Genomic DNA, 25500 nt, shown 5'->3' on the forward strand with positions numbered 1-25500 from the left:
GTAATGAATACCTGACAGAACAAACACAAGAAGAAGTGATTCTGCGTTTAAGATTTGTAAAACTATATTTTAGTGGCTTTTATACGTGGTTTATGGAATGGAACTTTCACAGTTGTATACATAATCTTTTTTGCACTAGTTACAAAAATTCAGAGAAATTAAGTGCTTTTCTAAACTTTTTTATTGTAAAAACTGATAATATTATAGGGCCTAAAAAGAATGGAGTGTCAAGAACTGTGTTCACTATATAAACTAAGCAAGAGATAATAGCCAAGGTAGAGAGTGGGAGATGATGTATGATATTGTAGGCAGATAATTTAAACAGGTCTACAGTAGATACAATCTTAGCTAAGAAAGATATAATCAAAAAGACACTAGCAGATAAAGAAGTAACAAAAATCACATTTGAGAAACAAAGATATGCCATTCATGAAAAAATGGAGAGATTGCTTTTAGTTAATAAACATAGTAAAAAAGTATATAAATTTTCATTTATTTTTTGGGGTCTCCAGAACAAATTAATCAAGTTCCCACAAAATCTATGGTAAATTGATAATCCATTAACAAACAATTTGGATAGCGAACATTGTCTTGAAACAGATTATATTTGTTAACCAATCACCCACTGTATAAGCAATGCTTTTGTTTTAAAAATTAAATATAGAAAATTTTAGTAATCAAGTTTACATTATCTTTTGAATTTAGTATAATTAATGTTCTTTGATCTGAAGGTTGTTTAATCAATTTCATACAATTTATACTTAAACCAAGCAATTTACAACCAAACAATAGGATTTCTATCCTCAAAGATGAAGTTCAACTGCTGCTATTTTGGAATCTAAGAATAAGTTTTGCAAGTTTAGATCAAACAAATGATCAATTCATATATAGTATTTTATTTGTTTAAAATAGATGATAAAATAAATTTCTGAAAACGGATTATTTATATGAATATTCAATTAACATACAAATATGCATATACATATTCAAATATTGCAGTTTACTGAAAGAAAAATTTTTCAAAAATTATTTTTTCTAATAAATTTATTTTCATTTAAATAACTATTTTTATTTTTTCTAGAGACTTTTAAAAAAAGAATTGTGAAATTAAAATATATTTAGAAAATAATATATTAAAACAAATGAAACCATTCACACTTTTTCCAGCAGCAACACTTTAATATACAGTATTTGACTTCCTTATTAATTTTCATAATAAGGAAATCATATTTACAAGAATTAAGGATTTCTGTAAATTTTTCTGTAGCTTTTTCCATAGATTAAATGGATGCTTATTGCAAATACCTTACAAAATATCAAAATATATTTATCAAATTTTTAAAAAATTCTTGTACAAACTTTCCAAAACTAATTTTAAAGTTTATTACATGATGATATGGATGTACTTGTTTATAAAGTCATTAATTATAGAAATATACACAATCAGTTAAATATGAAATAAAAAATTAATGCGTAGAAAAAAGTTTTGTTCTAAAAGTCAACCTTTATTTTGTAGAATTTTTGGTTAAATTCTATAGTTAGAATTTTTGGAAACAGTTTCTGTTGATAATGATTATTATTATGTCTGATACACAACTCACTGATAGAATGGTTTCTAATGTAGAGATAAACAAATGAAAAATTCATACTTCTGCTAATTAAGAAAATTGAAATATTTTTATTTTGAGAAATGTTAAGACTGTTTGACTCAACTTCAGCTCTGATACATTAAGGCAGTACCTGCGGCCCGGGGGCCACATACGGCCACCTTTCAGTGTTTATGCGGCTGTGGACAGTATAGGCCAAATCCCTTCTTTCAAAGTTTCTAAGTATGGAACTTTTTCCCTTTCACAAAGTCATTAGCACTCAACTGTTTTATGCCTTTCCCTGAGATGAGAAATGGGGGTTGAAGTTCTTCTATTTCTAGCTAACACACTTTCTGGTTTAGATATGAATATTTTAAGTCTAATACACAGTGTTATAATTATTTTTAGAAGAATCAAATAGAATAAAATGATGTTAGAACGTCATTTCTGATGTTATCAGGAAGTTTCTATTTTGGTGGGAAATTTTCAATTTTATGCTTCAGAAAACTTGCTTATTTGTTTAAATAGCATCAAATAACATAAAAAATAAGTGAAAATGGTGCTGAAAAATCATGAAAATAATGATTTTTTTAGCATTTGTTTACATTCTAGATTCTGATTAGTATAGTCGAATTTGAATTAATTTTTTCTGAAAAGATCTTATTCGTCAACTTAATGTCATTCAAACTAGAAAATACTGATCAGAGTTAAAAAAGGAATGTACAAAAGCTATAACAACCAATTATTTACAACAACAACTTTATTTATTTATATTTACAACAACATTTTATTTACAACAAAGTCTCTCCATGGACTAACAATAGAAAAAAATTTTTTTCACACCAAAATTTTTAATTATTACATTGGACCAAGAAAATTAATAGCTGGAATAGTCATACAACTAAAAGGAAGCCAATTGCACTAAAAAGTTTTGGATTTAATAATTATTTTAAACCATGTCAAGTCATAAACTTCCCATGATTATCAACACTGCCAGTGGTAAAGTAATTGGATTCCTTGTATCAACAAAGAGGGTTGTAAAATGGTCCAGCCCCCTGGTCAGTAAACTTAATCCTAACCTGGCTCTTCTTTAGAAAAGGTTGTGCATCCCTAATTAAGGAATAGTAATTTTAAATGAACGATCATATAACAAATACCTTGTAAAACTGGATGAAGTACAAATTAACAGACCAACACCAAAAAAAATCCAACAAAACATACACTTTAATAGACAAACTAATATTTTCATCTGTCTTAAACAGTCATCCTCAGGTTTAATCTAATAAATTCAAACAGTGGTATAATTAGAACAAATTTTTTTAAACAAAATGAACGTTGCAACTTTGTCTTGCATAATAAAGTATTTGTTTGTGTTTCCTAGCAACAGAGCTGCTTTTATTTTCTCCGATAATACTATTCCATCCTCCATAAAGAATTCCTTTACAGTTGAAAGGTCTTTTTTAACTATGCTATCAATTTGTATCTATAGAATCCATCATAGTTTGTTTTGATATAATGTTGCTGAAGCTTTCTTTGAAATTACAAAGAACTTCTGCAATATTAGTCTGTAGAGTTCTGAGAAAAATAATAATCACAATAGTATGTAAACAAACCTCTGTTCTTGCTTGGAGTAAGCAGTACTTAGTAGTATAAATATTTCTATACTTTTTGTGAATTAGTGTTCAGGCATATTTTTCTGAAGGTTTTTTTCGTCAAGGAACAATTGAGTGATAGCAATATTCTATATTTGCACATGGGGAAATACTTGATCAATCTCATATTGATTCAAGAAAATGGAATTATTAAATTTTAATATTTTAGATAAAACAAAAATCATTATACATTAAAACAAAAGCTTTCTGCAGCCTCTGCATAATTTAGAGGTAGTTTACTAAACTGCATAGACTCATTCAAATGAATGGCACTTTTCCTGAGAAATGAATACAGTGTGAAAATGTAAACTGGAACCTACAATTCATCTAATCAGTGTGTGCAAGAATTTCAATCTCACTGCACTTGTGATCAGAACATTTTATTCTCATAAAAATCAATCAGTACTTGTAATTTAAATTCTCATATATTGAGTGCTCAGAAATTGGGGTCACACTGTGACTTATAACTTATTTTTTGTCATTTAAACAGCAATTTATATCCATTATTTCAGTATATTTATTGAAATAAAATTCATTAAAATCTTATTACATTTATCTAGTTATATTAATAATAACACATTTATGATTAACTTCAAACTAAGTTTGAAGTATGCTTTGAATTTTGAATAATTTCAATTTTTAGTTACTATTTAAATTAGTTAATTTTTGTTTTTTATTCAGAATTAAGTATTTTTATTTTCATTTTTATATTTAATTTTTAACAAAAATAATGTTAATAAAAAATGAGGTTATTAAATTTTAATATTTTAGATAAAAATGAAAATCATACACTAAAACAAAAGAAGCGTTCTGCAGTTTCATCATCACATTCTATATCTTCTCTTCCGAAAAGTGAAAGTTCTACTATATCAATTATTTCTCATAACTCACATATTTCTAGGCCATCATCTGGGAATATATCACAAAATTTTCAAACTTTTCAGAACATTTCAGGTATTTAAAAGTAAGTGTATATAAATATTGCATTATAAAGCATTTAATTTTTTCCTTTCTGTTTAAGGTAATAAACCTAATTTGTCCAAGCAAAATAAACAATTAATGGAGAAGAAGCCTAATAAAATGTCATCCCAAACAATGAAAAGAACATTGAAAAAGGGTAAGCATTTAGAAACTTGATTCTTATTAAATTATAAAAATATTGATTATATTTACTTTCACAAAATTTTAAAAACAGATATTTTTTTAAATATTTATTATTAATTTAAAAAAATTATTACTACAATACTACACTACATAATAATTTTTTATATAATTCATTGTTCTCTGTTTACATGTTTATTTCTATGAAATCAGTTTTGTGTATCTGTTGTTATAAAAATCATTAATAAATACATCCAATAAATTTTTAAAATTCTTAATAAGAAAATACTAGTTCTAAAAATTACTATTATCATTTTTATATAAAATAGAATCTGCTTATTGTAATCACTTGGTACTCACTGATACTGATAACATTAAGCAGTTTAAGTAAAAAAAGAGTGCAATTAGTGAAAAATCTGGTTTTATTGACTATTAAAATTATATGTTAAAACAATTAGAAGTGTATAACTTGAATATTTATTATTATTAATTAACATGTACAGTAATTATTAGTATGGTCAGATTGCTAATGCCTTCAACAACAGTTAGCATATAATTGAAGTAAGAAACGTCTGCAATTTACTCTACTATAAGAACAAATATCAATTCATATGATTAACATTTAACATATAAAACTTGAGTTAAGATATAATGATTGCATGCTATGAGCCGTATTTTGAGGCTGATGGCACAAGAGGTATTTACCTGATTAACAACAATAACTGAAACTTTTGTAAAACTTCACTACTACTTATAATCAATATATTTAATTTACTGCATGTTATATAGACATTCTAATTCTGTTAACATTAAGCAATCCAATAATATATGTGATTATATTAAGCAGAGTCTATTGTAATTACATAGTAATGTAAATATTGATCTCATTTTCATAATAATGTCTATTATAAAGTTATGTAGTAATGAAACAGAAGTAAAGTATTTTTAATATTAAAATGAAGAATAATTGATTTAATCGACAATAAATTTATGAAATTTTTTTTATGTTTAAAATAAAAATATTAACAATATTTCAAATATATTTTAACATTTTAAACTGTGTTCTTATTAAGAAAATCATTATTATTTCTGTCACTTACCTTTCTACTTCAACCATTAAAATAAATCTATATATATAATTGAGATGAGTTGATGATAATAAATCAGAGTAAAGCCCAAACAGTTAGGAGTTGAAAGTTTGAAATTTGGTACACAGTTAGGGTACGTCACGAGAACATACACTAAGGTGGTTTTTTCGAAATTTCTCTCCACGGGGAGAGCAACAAGATTAAGGCTTAACACTTCCATCAACAATGGAATTGTTAAGAAAAAGCGACATGGAAGATGCAGATGCAGTTTTTTTCGTTTTTGTGGGAAATCAAACATATTTTTAGACCTATCTAAAAATTCCCTAATTAGTCTGGAAACAGGGGGACCCAATTCTTGCATTCTGTGAAAATGGGTAAGGTTGACTATGACATAATTATCTTAATCTTTGCTATCATTACTTTTGCCCGAGCAACGCTGGGCCTACTTGCTAGTATTTTTAATATTTTGATGTATTATGAGCAGATTTAATAATTTTGCTCTTAAATTACAAAAAAAGTGATTTAAGAAATAAAGTGGATAAGATCGTATTTTTGATTGGAAACTAATCTGTTAGTAAATTTAATTGTTTTTTTATGGCTTAGCAAGAGTTTATTTATATAATATTTTATATATAGATATCCAATTTACAAATGTTTTAAATATAATTATTTATTATAAATGTTTTTGGTATAGAATAAGCATCTTTAGATATTGCATTACAACTATATGTAAAAGCTTTTAATATTGTTTTAACTATTTACTTTATACCACAGCACTGCTATTTATAAAAAGATGGCCAGACATTGTCTTCTCCAATTTGAACAAAACTTGATGAGCACATAGCCTTAAACACAAATAGTTCCTTGTCCAAATAATAGGGCCCACTTCTCAAGTGTTTCCAAAAATGGGCCTCTGAAAATTGAGTGTTTAGTTTATAAGTTCTATGTATTATAAAAATGGCAGTAGCTGAGTAGATAAAGTTCTAGATGCTGAACCTACATGAGATGGGTTTGAGAGTTAAATCTACAGAAACTTCATTTTTGCTAAACAGGAAATGACATGACAATTTTAAATTTTATTTTATAAGCTCTAAATGTGAGGAATAAGAATGCTAATGATATGCTGAAATAATAAAATAACTATGTTACATCTTTTAAAAAAAATAAAATAAAATAAAAACTGAAATTGCCTAGAATTGAGCCCATATCAAGTAGTTCCAGCATCTACAACCTTATCCACTTGGCTACTGCCATTCTTATAATAAATAGAGCTTTCAGACTTACCAGCTAAACACTGAATTTTCAGATGCCTGTTTTTCAAAAATGCTTGAGAAGTGGGTCCTATTATTTGGATAAGGAACTGTTTGTGTTTAGAGCTATGTGCTTGCCAAGTTTAGTTCGAATCAGAGAGGACAACATCTCGCCGTCTCCTTGTTAGACCTGTAAAATGCAGTCAATTTTAATTCTCAAATGTTTTTAGTTGTTGTTTAATTGCCACTTGTTTTTCTGATAGATCCTTTAATGATGAGCATAGATTTTTCTGAACAGATCATACAAGAAAATGCATTTTGTGTTCTTTTATTCTTGCTGATAGTGATCTTTTATCCTCATTGTTAGTAAAGAAACACAAAGACAGCATTTGGAAGATCCATCTTATTACTGCTTTATCAGCATGTGTGATTTGAAACCCTGATTCTGTCTCAGTTGACTGGAACCAAGCAAAATAATCTAGCAATAAAGGAGTAGGCAGCAAATCAGATACAGGAAATCCTTGTTAATTCAAACTTGGATAGTTCGAAATCACTAGTTCATAACTATACTATTTGTCCTGGCCAGGGACAGAGATTTACATGTTCGGTAGTTTGAAATTCAAAGTGAAAATTCTGTTCAAACTGTGATATGCATATGTTCACTCTTTCGGTTAAATTGAAGTGCCTCCAAACTATAAGAGAAAAATAGATTAAGAACAACTCTGATCTGGTCAATATGTCTTTGCTTTTACAGTAATACATTTTGAGTGTCACGTTACATATGGACTATCCTTCTTTTTTTTCTTATTTCATAAAATACAGCTGGGTTTGGGACTGCAAGATTGGGCTACAAGTAGCAGATATTTGTAGGGCTCTAGGCTATTACATTTGGGCTATTACTACTTTTTGGGCTACTTTAAAATAAATTGGGCTACATTTTGAGGAATTCCTGCTTTACTTTTTATAAAATCTATTTGGCTGCCTGTGAGGTTCTGACCAGACACCTATTTATCTCCAGTTTATTTATATTATTTATTAATAATTAAAAAAAAGCATTCTGTTTACATAGCCTATTCCATTTGTTTAATAAATTACATCAGTTACATGGCATTTGGCATATTGTACCACACTTTATACATATACAATATATATATTTTTTGTACATAATCCTAGTTTTTAGTAGTACAGTACATATAAGTTTTTGTGTGGTATAGTATACTTATTCTATAAGTCTAAAGTATGCTTATTATAATATATATTTTTATAATCAACATAAAAGTCTGGCATGTTAATTTAAGTTTCTGTTGTTCTAAAACAGGGCTCACCAAACTATGGCCTGTGAGGTCAGTTCATCTGGCCCATTGCCACACTGTGCCACAAATGAGCTAAAATATAATCACAAGGAAATATCATAGGTTGTAGATAAATTTATTATGTAAAAAAATTAAAATAAGCATAAGTAAAGTGCCAAAATTGGTCCACTCTGATATTTGCATCTGACAGTAATATAGTTTTTAGATAAATCAGTGAAATAAAAAATTTGGCAACATTTTGTGACTTTGGATATCAGAGCACTTTTTGTGTAAGTACCTGCAATGAAGTTTTTAACAGAAGTGATTGCAAACTTGCTGCAGTGATTGTGTTTGTGTATTGGTAAATAAATATGCTGATTGTCTTTATTTATTGTGTATTCAGTGTGCTGTACTGAACAGAATAGTTATATGGCCCATGCTCGACATTATCTCGGTTATCTGGCCTGCTGTGAAAAAAGTTTGGTGACCCCCTGTTCTAAAACATTACTATTCAAATTTGATTTAGTTCTTGAAAAAGGTCAATAAAGATGACCAAAAACATTTGAGGATTAAAATTTCACTGTTTTAAGGGTTTAAGTAGTAGTACTGTGGTTAATACAAATGTAATTACTCATAAAGTATTTAGTTTATTAGTTGAGAAAGGGTACTATCTAAAGATATTTCTATAAACAAGCTAAAATGATTGTAATAAGTGGTTATATATTAAATTATATTTAAGAGTGGTTATTTTAAATAAACAATTAATTATTTTCTTTAAAAGTTTTTAAAATGCTCAAGTCTTTTAATCAGTCTTATTAAAGGATGTTTCAATACATTTGTATTTTAGAATTTATGATATAAACTACTTTAATAACAATTATAGAAGAAAATATAGATATTTAAAAATATTTTTACTGTATAAAAATTTAAAACTAGCTAGCCATTCCTAACTTGAATAAATTTCTGCCTTGATTTGTGGGGAGTGGAAATTAAATCAAGATTCAAATATTAGATTAAAAATGTTTTGTTGGGGTAAAAAACATATTTTATGTATTTTAAAAATATTTTTGTCTTATCTGTAGGAAACGTTAATTTATTTTTCTATAAATTTATAAATATCATATTATCAGATTTTAGAAAAAATTTTAATTTTTATCAGGTATTGTACTGAATATTATTTATAAATTGATACCTATTGCAAATGAATGCTTCAGTTGTTCAGTTCAATTATTACAGTTTATTGATTACAAAATGAGGTAATTTTATTATTACATTATAGAAATTATTAAATTATACTGTAAAATACATTTTGCAAAACACAAAATATATAAACTATTAATATTTAAAATAAAAGTAAATTTAATAACAGCACTTTGATTATTCTTTGAATGACTATTTTGGTGACTATATATAGATATAAACATTGCATCAAGCTATATTTTGCTTCCACTGTATAATTACTAAATGCAATTGTGCTGGAATATAGTAAACAGTAGAGGACTGTTTCTTGGTTTGAATGCTATGAAACCCAATCTTCTGCCAGGACAAATCCTATTTTGGGTCCAATCCATTTCCAGATCCTGTGAAAGATAACTTCTTAGTATGAATTACAAAGTTATAGTGTCTCAAGACTAACACAAAACGTTTTTTGTCTAGTTAAAATATTGGAAGGTAGCTGGAACCTTCAAAAAAAAAAAAAAAAAGAGTGATAAAACACACCTTGTAGAGAAGTCTCATGACTGTATGAGACTTCTCTACAAGGTGTTCAGTCATTTCACCTGAGTATTTTAACATGACAAAAAAAGTTTTGTATTGATCATGACACACACTAAGACAGTGATGATCAACCTTTTCTGGATGTGGGCTGAAAGTGAATTCCATAGGTTTCTGACAAGTGCATGCATATCTTAGAGTGGCAGACTTTAGCCTGCTTAGTACCACATAATCTATAATGGCCAGAAGTAAATTGAGGTCAAGTTTTTTTGTTTATTTTACTGTTTGTTTTTCTTTTTATTATGGATATTGTCTCTAAATATTTATTTTTTCATCTCAGTTTATCAGATATTTTAATAATGATGTTTTTACTTACTATTTATAAGTTTTAATTACAGTACTTTTCATTCTTGACAAACATATTTCTTTGCTGTCAACTATAAGTTTGACTTTAACCATCTTTTTTATCCGATCCAAACAATCCTACCCTCTGTTCGAATTACTTTGATTGTGATTCGGTTTATCCTAGATGGAGTTTGTATACACAGATAGAGATTGATCAGATTGCTATAGTTTGTTTGTATACACATTTTGAATGATCAGAGTTGACTGTCCCAAAAGTATAAAGGCATATAACACTGTTTAATAAAAAATTAATGACATATTAAATTAACATTAAATATAATTAACATCTAATGAAGCCTCCTTTGACTAAAATAATTTTGCAAATGTGCTTTGACATTTGATTTGTGTGAGTTTTTGAAGAACAGATGCACTTATTTCCTCCCTGTGACAAATTATGGCTTGTTTTAGTTTCTCCACACTATTATATTTCTGCTCATTTTCATATACAGCTCTAGACAGAATCCCCAAAAGATTCTCCTGATATTAATCCAATGGAAAAAGTGCTGACTAATCAATAATAGGCACCTCATTAGATACACATTCAAATCTAGAGTTTGCTATGTGAATGGGAATATTGTCTTGTTGAAAGAACAATCAATTCCTAGCAATGTGTTCTGCAAAGGGCAAGAGATTGCTTACCAACTTGTGCAGATAAATCATTTGCTTTTGTATGCCCTTGTAAAGAAGCAAGTGGAGTTTTTCCTTGTCAACTAAAGCTACCTCACACCATAACTGAGCAATACCAAAAATTCAACCTTATGCTCCAACCATGTGGACCATAAGGTTGAATTTTTCTTGTCACTCCAGATCAGTGGTCATCAACCTGTGGTCTGCAGACCATTGATGGTCCACGAGAAAATTTGGGTGGTCCATGGAGAAATTTGGACATTGATCAGCTGATGGTTATGAAAGAAATGCAAAATGCTTAGTTGCTTTTTTCACTCATTTGGGGTTTTTATTTGAATTTAAAACCAAATACGAAGTGACTGTTATCAATAGATAATGAACAATAAACAATATTATGAGTGCGATTGTCATTCTTCGTGGAAAGCACTAAGAATCCATAAACTTATTTCAAACAAGCAGCAATGAACTGTGGGCTTGCATTAATTTGTTATAATTAAAGATGTGAGTTTTATATTAATATAATAAAATTGAACTTTTATGATCTTTATTCTACAGATTTTGTATCATTTAAAAAAAATTCATGATAGTGGTCCACAGGATTCAAAATTGTGAGTTTAGCGGTCCATGAGGTCAGAAAGGTTGCTGACTGCTGCTCCAGATGATTTGTTTCCGCATCTGTCCAGCTTATTTTTTCTTTGGCTCATTATAAATGTTTTTCCTTGTAAGTGGGCTTTAGTGATAGGGCAAATTTTTTTGACTTATGTACAAGATACAGGCATGTCTGCAGAACTCTTCCAATAGTTGATTTCCCACCATTACAGTTGGTGTTGCTGCTAACTTCTGAAATGTTTTGTTATTGGCAATCTGGTAAACAATGACTTGTTTTTCTCTATTTGTAATCTTTGAAGGACATCCTATTGATTTCATTTGATCATATTGATCTCCAAGTTTAATAAAGTTGTTGATTACAGTGGATGACTGATTTTAATTTTTTTTACCAAAGTAAGTTTTCTTCGTAGAGCAAGAATCTCATCTTTCACTAAGTCCGTTGGGGTTTGTCTCAGCTCATCGTTAAATTAGTGATTCTAACCAACTCCAGTCATTTCTAGTAGTTTCTGCTAGATTAATGTTGACCTCTGGATGCTTAAAAATATAAAAGATTGATATTGAGATGGTCAACTTTAAGCTAATTATTTAAAATTTTCTGTTTTAATACATTATTATTACTACTATTTAAATATATATTTTTAAAGGTTTAAATAAACCAAATATAAATAGGATATGCAAATTTTTCCATGTAAATGATTTTATATGAGAATCTATTAGTGCCTTTATATTTATGGGAAGCACCTTAATTATTAAACTATAATATAGTCTGAAAATAACTCATTGCTTTAGGCTGATGCAATACATGAAAGTAAATCAAAAAATAAAGTTAATTTGTTTTTTATTGAATGTAAGAAAAGCAACTGTATAAGCAATTTTGAATTATTTTTCAACATTAAACTTTGCTTCTCTAAACACTACAGCTTCCTAATGGAATTATACAGTGTGTCTCATGTAAGATTGGTCCCACTCACTGGAAATAATACAAATGAGTTTGGACAAAGGACACTCATTAGAATATTATTTAAACAGACAGAAACTTAGAGATGATGCTGAAAGTGATGTCCTTTTACAGCTATGCACTTTTGTGTATATTAAATCATGTTCAGACAAACTTGCATAAAGTATTAATGTTTATCCTTGATGCTTCTGAGAATTCTTTTCTTCGGTTTTCATATAGTTCTGGGATTGGTTTCATATACTTTACGTTTAAATATTTCCAATAAAACTTACCACACTTTAATGTTTCATAAAAATTCCCTGTAAACCTTACATCACTAATGTTTTGTTTCAGTTGATGATTTAAGTGGGACATCCTGTATATACAGTACATATGTTTCTCTTGTTCAGGAATTTTAAAGTTAATAATTTCATGCATATTCAATGATACAAACAACAATAAATTAAAACCTTTTTATTGCTGAAAGCAATACCACCTTTAGAACAATTAAGGTTTTGTTGTAAAATAAAATATAGAATTTAAAATTATTTTCAATGATGCAGTCAATTTATAACATATTCTAGTGAAAGAGTTTCATGCTTATTTTTGTATGAAATTATAGTAAATGATCATTACATATTGTGATAATGCAGTTGAATTGTCATATGATTTATTCTTAAAATATCAAGATTAAAGAGTAAAATTTTAAAAAATGTTTAGTTAAATAAATTTATTTGTATGCCATCTATTAGTTTCTAATTGTAATACAGAATTTATAGTATTATTAATAATTTAAAATTTAATATGAAATATTTTTATTTAAGTATCAACATGCAATTATTCTATAAATTAAATTCTTCATATCATATCATGTACTTCAGTGTTGTTTATACATGTATGTTCAGATATGCATAAAGTTAATATTTTTATTAATAGTTAATAGTGATCTGAAGAAATATGCATATGATTACATTTGAATTTATAAATATAATCGTGCCTTTGTAGTTTTTCTTAAATATTTCCAATTCATAGTACGTTGTATAATATGAATTGTAAATTAACCAGAATTTATATAAATTAATTATGTATCATTTATAATTATTCAGAACTAATTGAAATGCTGAGGATTAAAATAGATAGATTATTGTACATATTGTATTGTGGAATGCAACATTGAGTTAATCTCTTTTAAAACAGTCTTTGGTGTTCTTAGTCAATCTAATACTTTAATATCATTTTTCTTTGAAACAGTATGGATTTAATCTCAAAAGTCATGTATCCAGAAAAAGATGTCTAACTTTAAGAGTACTGTTGTAGATTAGAGAATTAGCTTAGGAAGCAGTCAGTAATAGTATACTAAGTAAACAACATTAACATATGGAGACATTTTTAAAATTTAAGTTTTAATTATATTTACATATTATATTGAACATTATAAAAATATATACCCTGTTTTTCTTAATATTAGATTTGTAGAAAATTTACCATTTTGGTTTAAAAATATAATAATTACATTTTGAATTTTTTACTTTGTTTTTAATTTGCAAATATGTACAAATGCTTATGTGGTATGTATGTATATATATATCTGTGTGTGTGTGTATGTTATTTTATCCCTAATTATATCCTTGCATTTGTGTGTTTTAACAAAAGTAATCTATTGCAAAATAGTTAATATGCTTTATGCTTTCAAGATAACTTGAATATTAATTAACATAATTAAAAACATAACTTTCTATCATCTTATATAATAATTTATTTAAAAAAATATTCAGTAGATACTAAATTTCAAAAAAAACTTTTGAAAAAAAAACTAAAACTGACACTTTCTATAGAATTTTAAATTAATTCTTTAGTAAGTCATTATCATCATTTACAGAAAAATTTCTCTGCTGTTTTGATAGAAATAGCATTACATTGTTTGATTAGAACTGCTATTTGGTTAAAAAAAATTACTCAACCGTAATCTTGTATGTTTTTTCCACATTCCATTCTAAAATTCTCTCCACTTTGATTGATGAAGCATTGATTTGATTAGCAGTAATGAAATGAATCATCATTTATTCTAATTTGTTTGTCAATACACTGTCATGCATTATGATTTTGTTATTAAGAAGTTTTTCTTTACTTTATGATTATGATTATTTTAATGCTAAATATAGTATTTACAACACTAAAAATATATAATTTTTAAATATTTCATCCAATGACATTAATTCATATGATTATAAAGTTTTAAAAAATATTTTTGAAAAATAAAATATATTAAATGAAATTTTTAATCAAATTAATTAATTAAAATGAATTAATTTAAAAATTTTTTTATTGATTGTATTATATGTTTAATATATTTTTTAATACCATACATTTTTAATTGTTTTTTTTGTTAAATAAACATATAATGCAACAGATATTTTGAATTGAAAATTTGCAAAATTAAGCAAGCGATGTTTGAAGAAAATTATTTTGGAAAACAAAAAATTTATGAATAATTTTTAAATATAATTTACATAATATTTTTTAATTTTTTTTATTTGAAGTTTTAATTTATGAAATTTTTATTTAAGTTAAAATAGTTATTTAAAAATTTTTTGAATGTAATTTAAGTTTTGATATTTTAAAATTTGTATTTTGCATGTAATTGTATAAGCATGAAAATAAGAAATGCATGCAATAAACAATACCCATGGTTTTTTTAATATATGTTCAGTTATTTGCATGCATCTTAATTGCAAAAATTTTTAAATTTCTTTTGAGATTATCATAAATTTTTTTCCTTCACATTGAAACTGACAGATGAAAACACAGAAACTACATATAAGCCAGAAAACAACAATGTACGCTCTTTAAGGGAACCACGAATTTGTCGAAAATTAGCCAGTGGAATTCCACGTCGTATGTGATCTAAATTTCAACATTTTGAATGCTCCTTACTTTATATAGTCAGTTCATTTGGAGAGATCAAAACTAAAATTTTTAAGCCATTTAAATATGAAAATATGATGCATTTGTTAATTTTTTTTTACATATATGTGTTATGTTTTGTGATGTAATTTCATGTAAAGGATGTGTGTGAGTATGATTAACAGATGAACTGTGTTGTTACTTCATCCTGCACTAATATTTATATACACACCAGTTTTGCTTGATATACATTGTAATTCTGTTGTAATTGTAATGTATAATCTGTAATCTGTATTGTGATTTAATTAATGTAGATAAAATACTTATTGTCAATATCATATTATTATAGTTAGTTTTTTGTATTTCATATCTTGTGTGTTAAAATAAGAATCTGTAGAAATTATTTGATACATTGTTTTATGTAATTATAATTTTTTGAAATATGTAATTTTTGTTTTTAATAAACATTATTATATGTGATATTTTGGTTGTGTATTTGTTAATATTTTTCAAGATTTTTTTTTTTACTTTTAAATTGTTTTTAATAATAGTTAAATAATAACAACAAAGGAATAATTTTTACAATATTTAACTATAAAATTTTGTTTTAAAATGTGTTATATTATCAGAATTTGTATAATCTGAAATATTATAGAATAATAGTATTAACATATGAATTACTAAGTTAAAGTTTTTATACATTAAATTATGATACTGGTACTTATTCTTATTTATTTTTTAAATACTGTGTTTCTTTGATTCTAAGAAGCCTTCTTTAAATGTATTTTAATGAAGAGAGGTGGATTTTACATTGTCTGAAACAACAATCCATAATCATCATGAGTAGACAATATGAGGAATTGTCCATTAATAATAGATCTTTTGTGCTATATTAATGACCACATCAGTTCAAATGATCTTTGATGGTAATATTTTAAAGTTCCTTTTTTTTAATCTTTAAAATACTTTCAAAATGACATTATAATACAGCATTGAATATATTGAATGATCTGTTACTGATTTAGATTAATGAAGAAAATTACCTATTTAATAGTGTTTGCATTACTTTTATAACTTACTGTTACTTATCAATACTGTATTAATAAACTTGATTATTTTTTCCTCTATAAAAAAAAATCTTAAAATTCAGTTTAAAAATTAGGTTGCATCATAGAATTGATGGCCACTTACAATCAGAGAAATATAGTAATAAAATTTATATGTAGGTAATCTTTAGGTTTTGTAGAAATTTTACTTTGAAATCAACATAATTATGTAATGGCAAAGCTTATCTGCCAATTTTGCAGCTTGTAATTTATTATGAAGTTATTAAATAGTTTTCCTTTTGTCTGAAGTCACCAAGAATGTCTTTATAAAATTTAAAAAATCCTTTGCACACAAATATTTACCATATTTAAATTAATTCTTTCCTTTAAGCAGATACATTTAAAAATTTTTTGGAATTTGGTTGAACTTCTTAACTGTTTACTTTAGTTAATCTTCAGTCTTTCTAATATAAATGTTTATATCTAATACTGTACTAATATGCTTTGTGTTAGCAATTGGTAGCAACAAATATTATGACAATTATACAGGTTAGTCATTCCCAAATATTTTACTTTTATTATTTTTTCCATTTCACATATTTTATAATTATATTTACATTGAATTTTTAATGAAAGGGAAATGGATTTTTTTCTTAAAAAATAAGAGAGTTTCTTTGAATATTAGTAAATGCCATATTTTCATTGCCATTTCAGAAGTGCAGGATGTACACGGATGCAAATTATGTAAAGATTTTTTTTAATTTAGCAATTTCCAAACTTATATGCTATGTGCCACTATGTGTTACCACATGAAAATACAGTGTTTAAAATCAGTCAATATTGATTAGTTTAAATTTGAAAATTAAATTTTATTATAATAATACTATTTCTGAAATATTTTATTATTATATCATTAATATCAAATTGTGACTGTCTATGCAGTAACAAAAAGCTAGAACATTAATTTATTTAGATTTTATATAATAATCTATAAGTGGTTTGAGTGTGCTGCTTGCTGCAAAAATAATTGTTTTAAAATGTTTGTTTTGTTAGTGCAAGTATCTTTCATTTTAAAAAGCTTGTGATTGATATGTTTAATATTTGTTTTCTTTAATTAATATGTAAAAGTGATTAGGATCTAATGATTAGCATATATGGCATGATATCTGTAGAAAAGAAAACTGTGGATAGAGTAAGTACTTTATTTTTCAAAGGTGCTATATATTTCTTGTGCAGATTTTATATATTTATTGAATTTTCCAGTATAAGTACTTCATGTATTGTGGATGTTTGGAATGGATCTCTCTAACATATGATGATTTGTTTTGTTTGTCAAGGAATGTGATATCTAATGTCAGAAATATATGGTTTTTATTTATTTCTGTCATAGTATTGGATTGTTCGGAAAGTAATTTAGTTTTTTCATAGAAAAATAAACGCAATATTCTTATAATAAATAAATATCTTATTGAATTATATATTGACCATTTTGGTCAAATACCTGTTGTCATTGTTTCTGGTAGTAGCATGATTTCATTCATAAAAATTTTGATTGTTGTTTACAAAAAACTGATCCGAGGGATTTTTGACATTGTCATTTCAAGTAAATGTCTTACAGTTAAAAAAAATTTGTAAACAAGTAATAATCTGAGTGTGCCTGATCTGGCGAATATGGTTGGTGCGATAACACATCTCATCTAAGCTATAACAGTTTCTGACCTGTTACCAAACTTGTGTGAAATTGGCATTATCATGGTAAAACACTACACTTTGTTTGTTGACCAATTCTGGCCTTTTCTGTTTGATGATGATACTTAATTTGTTTACTCGATGGCAGTACACTTTTGAATCGATTGTTAAATTGTCTGGTAAAAGCTCAAAAAAAAAAAATTTCTTTAAAATCCCACCATAGAGAGCATCTCTCGTTAATAACACGTGCAACGTGTTATTTGTTTTAATTTGTTTAACAATAGATTTAAAACTAGGCAGATTCACAGTGAGCTTAGTGAGTTAGTCTTCTTGAAAATTTTTTTACCTTATGTATGCTTGTTTTATTATAGATCTAATATAAATCAAATCATATTAGATCTATAATGTTTTTCTGTGATTCAGTGCTTCATGAAAATGTGCTTACGAGGGGAACCAGGGAGGTTGTCATCACTGGTTTTGACAAAATTTTGTGGACATGTAGTATTTACTTGTACTTAAACTTTACCAAGCTGCAGGACCGGCATTCTTGAGAAAATCATGATTAAAGTTTTTCTAGAACTATTAATACCTATGCAGAAGTGCCATTCACATGTGCATGGCATGATTAGTTAGTGTTACAAGAAGAGCATTATTATCTGAGTTTGAATCCAATATGATAGAATTTTTTTACATTTATAATTTAATCTCATTGTTAAATTTATTATGTGCAGTTTTTAAAGTCATCAAAAATTTATTCTTTTAATTTGATCACTCCATATTCAGAAAATATATATAACATTATAATCACATTTTGTATTGTTTAATGCAATGTAGGTTCTTATATTATACATATCAATACATTTATATTACATTTCATATGTAAGGATAGGAAGATATAATAAGCAACTCAACACCACCTGTACTCTTTCCAGCAAAAATATATTATGTATATTGTATGTAATATATTAGTGGGTAGATAGGCCTAATCTAATCAGGAAAGAAAACTAGGCAAAGATTATGCTTTCTGCCTGGACAGTTCAGTTTTACTTGAGAGGTAAGGGTACTACTAGAGTTTATTGGGTGGGTCCCTTTGATGTAGAAAGAGAAGTGATCAAAGTTGACAGCTAGGATTCTCTCTTCATTTGCCAGTAATGCTAATGATGGACAGTATAAATAAAACTATTAAGCATGCCAGACAAATTTTTATAGAAGATGTTTTTGCTTACACTGTATTTGGTTTGTGAGTCAATTCCTTTGCTGGTTTTCACAAAGAAAATATGATTTGAATCTGATCTGGGTAAATTTGTCAGCATCTTTGCACTGGGAAAGTAGTGTTCTTCAAAATCTTAGTTCATAGCCTAAGACATGCCTTGTAATGTGACATGGGATGATGATAATGAGCACTGAATGGGGTAGAATGGATAGTCCCAGTGATAATAAGCTTGTAGTTGGGTATTGATTAGCAAATGTGTGTACTATTTAGCCACAGCTGAACTGTATTTGGCAGAGAAGTTAAACAAGAACTAAGGCTGTAGTATGTAAAATGTTAGTATCAGATTTCCAAGATATACCAGCTGGTTTGTGTAGAATGTTATGACTTTTTTTAATTTGGTTGCACTATTCAGTAGATCAGCTGTTCCAAACTTACTTTAATCAGGAACACTTTTTATCTGGATGGAAAGTTTTGACACCCTGACAAATTTTACTGATTATAAATTAAACAAAAAAAAATCAAAAATTACTTACAAAACACTGTTAAAAAGTTTAATAATTTGTAATTAATTACCAGTTAGAGTTAATAATAATAATATGAAAGGTTATTTTTCACAGATGACTACATTGGTAGATGTGCTGGGAGAATCAAATGCATTCAGTTCTTATGTGAGTTGCTAAATGAACACTCAAGTGTTTGAATATTGCTACCTCCTGAGAAACAATTTCTACAACAGGAATGAATACTTTAGTAGTCAAATACAAAAAATCAAATATTCAGGAAGTAATCAAATACATGATTTGATTCTCCTACCATTAGACTCAGTGGATTTTACATTCCACAAATGTGAGCTGTGAAGAGTCTGTACGTAAGCCTCTTTTCTATGGAATGTTAATAATTTTTTTTAAAAATGTTTAAATGTATTTTTCATACATATTTTAAACTGTCAATTAAGTTAAAACTCAAACTTTAGAGATAGTAATTTTGCATTGGGTGTTGTGTTAAATGCACATTAGCAGCGTACACACCATGCGTTTAGCTCGGTGTTCAATGACCATTAGTAGGCTGTGCACACTGGTTCAGTTTGGAAATGAACGTGGAAGTGATTGCTTGTGTGTGGCTCCTCTATCATTGCTATAAAAAACGACAGTAGAGGCAAAGAGAATTTTGGGTGCACCTAATATTACAAGATAGACTGACGCATGGAATGTTTGTGGTGATGTATCCAAAACTAAGACAATATGAATCCAAGTTTTTTAATTATTTTAGAATGCCTATAAAATCGTTTGATGACTTACTCCATATTATGAAAGTGGATATTACTGGTGAATCAACAATTTTAAGAGACTCAATTTTTCTAGAAGAAAAACTCATTATAATGTTAAGGCAAGTACATTTATTTATTCGAATAAATCTAAGTTTTCTGAATCTTGGCTGGAAGGTGATGGTAACCACGATGACGGGGGTGGCGTTGGCGTTGTAGACCATTGCTGTGAAGATTCTGATGGTGTTGGGGGTCTAGCTGTGGTATATCCAGAATAAGTTGGTGTAGAATATGCGTATTGGTATTGATTTGTTTGTAGTGACAATGACTGATGACAGTTCTGTGCTCTTTGAATGACATCGAGCAATTCAATTTTAGTCGTAAGGCGTTGATTCTTGGATACTTTTTTTTAATTCACTGAACAATGATAACAGAATAATTTATCATTATCATTTTTTGTTAGATGGCTTGTTTCATTTTGTTCTCTTGCATTCAAACTTTTTTGTAAAATGTTAATGATTTGTTGTTCCACAGCATTTATTTTTTGTTTTTTCCTTGACCCCTCGTTTTGGTGTTTAGGAGGTGGCATCAGGTCTTAATTGTCTACACCAGTGTTTGTTGTTTCAGAAGATTGGTTTCCATAATTGCTCTCTGAATCATTATTTGCTGTAAAACTCTCAAGAAATTGTAGTTTTCTGTAATACACATATGGCGTATGTTTGGAAGATCTAGATCTAGACTAAAGCTTTTTTTGATTTTTACACTCCCTCATGTAATTGTCCTGAATGCTTTTCCACTTTTTCATTAGTGTAGTACCTGAAAATAAAAAATAATAATTTTAATTTTCATGGGTACTTGGCGACTGGCTGCTTGTTTGCAGATTTGCATTATGGATACTGTCTTGGAAAATTGACTATTATAAAGATAGCTAAACACATTTGTAAAGTGCTATGGGGCAAATTAAAATCCATATCCATGCCTGAAATGACAACAGAGAAATGGAAAGAAGTTGAAGAAGGTTTTAAGAAGTATGCCAACCTTCCAAATTGTATTGGTGCAATTGATGGAAAACATAGAGATAATACAACCAAAACATACAGGCTTGCTTTATTTCAATTACAAGAACTATTTTTCTTCTGTCTTACTAGCAGTTTGTGATGCAAATTATTTTGTATATGTTGATATAGGATGTTATGACAAAAGCAGTGATTCTGCTATTTTTCAACATTCAGATTTTTATGAAAAAAAGATGGAAAAGTTAAATATTCCTAACCCGAAACCCATTTCAAATGTCGATAAAACACCATTACCTCACTTATTTGTAGGTGATGAAGCCTTTGGAATCATGTCAAATGTAATGCACCTGTATGGAGGAAAACAACTTGCACACCCAAAAAAAATATTCAATTACAGATTATTGAGAGCAAGGCACTATATCAAATGCACTTTTGGAATACCGAATAACAAATGGCGAATATTTCACAGACCTATTGATGTAGATATTGAGTTTGTGGAAAATATTATGAAAGTTTGCACAGTATGGCACAATTACGTTTGAGTACATGATGGTTATAGATATGAAGACACACTTTATGCTTTGCCGTTAAAATCTATAAATTTAGAAAATATATTACAAGGGAGTTTGTGTGCTAGAACTGCAAGAGAAAAATTTGCGAACTATTTTGTAAACGAGGAAAACTACATTGGCAAGACAACATGATTTAAGTATCATGGTGTAATTATTGTAAACATTTTAATAAATAATAAAATTACTCACCTGACAGTTTTTTCCCTCCAAATTATATTCAGAATCACAAAAAAATTCTACCATTTCCTCCCAGTTTCATTTCTTCAGTACCCTATTTTTGTAATTAGGATTTTCCATGTCCCAAATGGCTGGTCTCTTTTGGATTTCATCAATAAATAGATCAGTATTGAAATGATCGTTCTCCGTTTTGGCCAACGTGCATCCACTCTACCCGAAAGCGTGTGATTGAATGTACAACAAAATGTTTGCATGTATTTCAAAGTGCATAGCTAACACCTGTGCAACACATGTTCTAACCAAAATCTGTCAACGTGCATTTGGCACGCGCTTAGCCAGAACCCGTGCGTTTGTGTGTGTACCTATGCGGACCTCTTGGTTCTTTAAAACATGCGTTACCAAAGCATGTGCTTCAAAACGCCTAATGTGTAATATCTCTTATTGCAGACCATATGTTGGGATGATCTGTAGGTGAGGAATCTATCCAATATTACTCAGAGATATTTTAGTGTGTTATTAAAATGTAAAATTTGATTCTCAAAAGTAACATTAGGTTGGTATTGAGCATGTGCTGTACTGAAATGAAATATAGATATGTTGGTTTTCTGGATTTGGATTGGAGACATCAACATCTGAAATAAATATCTAAGTTAGATAGGTCATCATTCATGAGTCAGAATTGCCTTAGTTTCTTCAAAGGTGTAAATACTGAAGGTAACGCCACCAGTATATATAAACTTATAAGAAACTAGCTGGTATGACATAGGTATATAAATTGAAGAGATGGTGAGAGCAAACTGCTTCCTGTGAGAGATCATTATTAAGTTTTTGAAATCTGCTCTTTGTTTCAAGTCTAGATTATACTGTCTATTGCTTAACACATCTATTAATTGAGCAATCTTGATCAAGATATCACAAATTCCTGATAAAATAAACTGACTTTTGAATTAACTAAAATATGAAATATACTGGTGTGCAAAATTAAGCAGATAGCCATGAAATTGTAAAAGGGCTTGTTGCAATCAGTACAATGAACACCCATTTCAGTAGAAAGCTGATTCGTATATGCAGGAAGAAGATATCACAGTTGACATGAGGTCACATAAAATGCATGCAGACAGCACATGCAGTGCAAGACTACAATAAAAAGGTGGCTTTGATTCCACACTGTGTGCGTTCTATTCATTTTTGCACTAGTATGCTTTCTTCATCCTTTAAGTACAAAATACTGTGTCTATTCTGAATGTCATGTCTCCCAGGTGATTTCTTGTGGAGTTATGGCCCAAAAAGAAAAACAATTGTTGCTTAAGTTTTGCACACTAGTGTATATAAAGATGCTGAAGATAGTGAGAAAAATAATCTTTTGTGAATCTAAATGAGACAAAATTTCTTAAATTTATTTTGAAACCATACTTCATTTATCTGGATTAATTTTACAAGTATCTAATAATCAAATAATCTGTTTCATTTAATATTTGGCTTAGAAACATTATTTTGAAATAATTATTTGTAACTCTAATTTACATTAAAAAAAATTGAAATGCAAACAGCAAATCATTTTTTTCTTGTTTCTCGTCATAAATGAAATATTTAATATTTTTTGTTCTGTAATTTTATCATGAAATAAAAAATATATATACAGGAAATCTTTGTTAATTCAAACTCAGATAGTTTGAAAAATAGACCAAAAACAACTCTGATCTGGTCAACATAGCTTTGCTTTTACAGTAACACATTTTTGGGTGGACTACCCTATTTCCTAAAAATATGGTTGGGTTTTGGGATTGCAAGAATGGGCTACAAGTAACAGATAGAAATATTTGTAGGTCTCTATGCTACTTCATTTGTATGACTTACTACTTTTTGGGCCACTTTAAAAATAATTTGGGCTACATTTCAAGCAATCTGTTTTACTTTTTATAAAACCTACCTGGCTACCTGTGAGGTTCTCACTGGACACATGCTGTTTACCTGCAGTTTATTTATATTATTATTATTTAACGAAAATAGCATTCTGTATACATAACCTTATATCGTTTGCTTAATAAATTGCATCAGTTACATGGCATTTGGCATATTGTACAGAAATATGTAAATCTTGGATAATTTGAAACTTGATAATTCAAAGTTGTGATTATTTCGTCCCTTGAATTTTGAACTAACGAAGGTTTTCTATAATATTTTTTTCTGATACATTACTTTTTTATTTCTTTTCTTTCTTTTGTTTATTTTCAATTTTACAACATATATTGACTAATTAGCCAGAGAATGTTTTTGGTTGCATTTATTAAGTAGTTAAATCAATTTGGTAAAAAGGTTGACTTGCAGCTTTGTTGGTATGTATGTTTGTTTTTAATATTTTTAAACCAATAACTATGTTTATTATGCAAGGTTTGGCCATTAGAATAAAGTTGTTATTATTATTATATTTCATATTTTTTTTTTGTCCTTTTAAGAATTTTATCTTTGTGTATATTTTCTACTTTATATATATGTTACTTTCTATATTCTATTTCATTTACGGTTATCTTTCACTCTTAACTTTTTTATGTAGAGAGACTTATGAATTTTGATTTTTTACTGAGGATTTCATTTGATATTGATATAAATTTTGATTAAAGTAAATTAAACTAAAAAAAATATACAAAGAAATTAAAACTAATTATTTTCCAATGTATTTAATATCTTATTTCTATTCAGTTTCAATCAATAATATAAGTTTTAAGGAAAGTCAGAATACATATATTTTTTTTCAAGGAAAATATTTCATATTAAAACATATTACAATGTTTAATTTAAAAATATCTGATTCCTGGAGAGAAGTATAGATTCTAAAAGATTGGATCAATGAGTATAAATACTCAATGTATATTATTATAATAATTTATTTATATTTATACATTATGATAATGCTTTAATACACCCTGTATGCTGTATTTCTGTTGTTAATATATATTTTTAAAATACATTTGATTTAATGATTTTTGGCAATAGTAGACACTCCTTACCTGATTAGTCCATTAAAATGAGGGCCTACTGTGTTTAAAATTTAAAATTAGGGTTACTATTGAACAAAATTTAAGTCAAATCAGGTTGTGCTATTTCTCAGCTCTAGGAAGAGGAGTAACACATTTAAATATAAAATAATAAACTGTCACGTATTAAATGAAAATTTTACTTAACAATTTTTCTTGAAATTAGAACTTATTTCTAGATAGAATAAAATTAGAACTTTATTCCATGTTCCAATTAAAATATGAAAAATATTGAATTTATTGGACATTTTACTTTTATAAGTTAAATTATTAGATTATGCAACTTACAGAGAGACTTTCTACAGATATGAGTGTCAAAAATTG

General features: G+C 27.6%; 1 protein-coding gene across 1 annotated transcript in view; it reads left to right on the top strand.

Annotated features, from left to right (window-relative positions):
• Positions 1-25500, top strand: part of LOC136983338 (restin homolog) — a 92465-nt gene that overhangs the window by 25146 nt on the left and 41819 nt on the right. Inside the window, exons 4-5 of the mRNA XM_067280034.1 lie at positions 4010-4192; positions 4260-4355. Of these exons, the coding sequence (XP_067136135.1) occupies positions 4010-4192; positions 4260-4355 (279 nt within the window). The remainder of the gene's footprint in view (positions 1-4009; positions 4193-4259; positions 4356-25500) is intronic.

This window comes from Centruroides vittatus, unplaced genomic scaffold (assembly GCF_030686945.1).
Source record: "Centruroides vittatus isolate TY-2023 unplaced genomic scaffold, ASM3068694v2 contig_880, whole genome shotgun sequence".
In the NCBI taxonomy this organism is placed as follows: Eukaryota; Metazoa; Arthropoda; class Arachnida; order Scorpiones; family Buthidae; genus Centruroides; species Centruroides vittatus.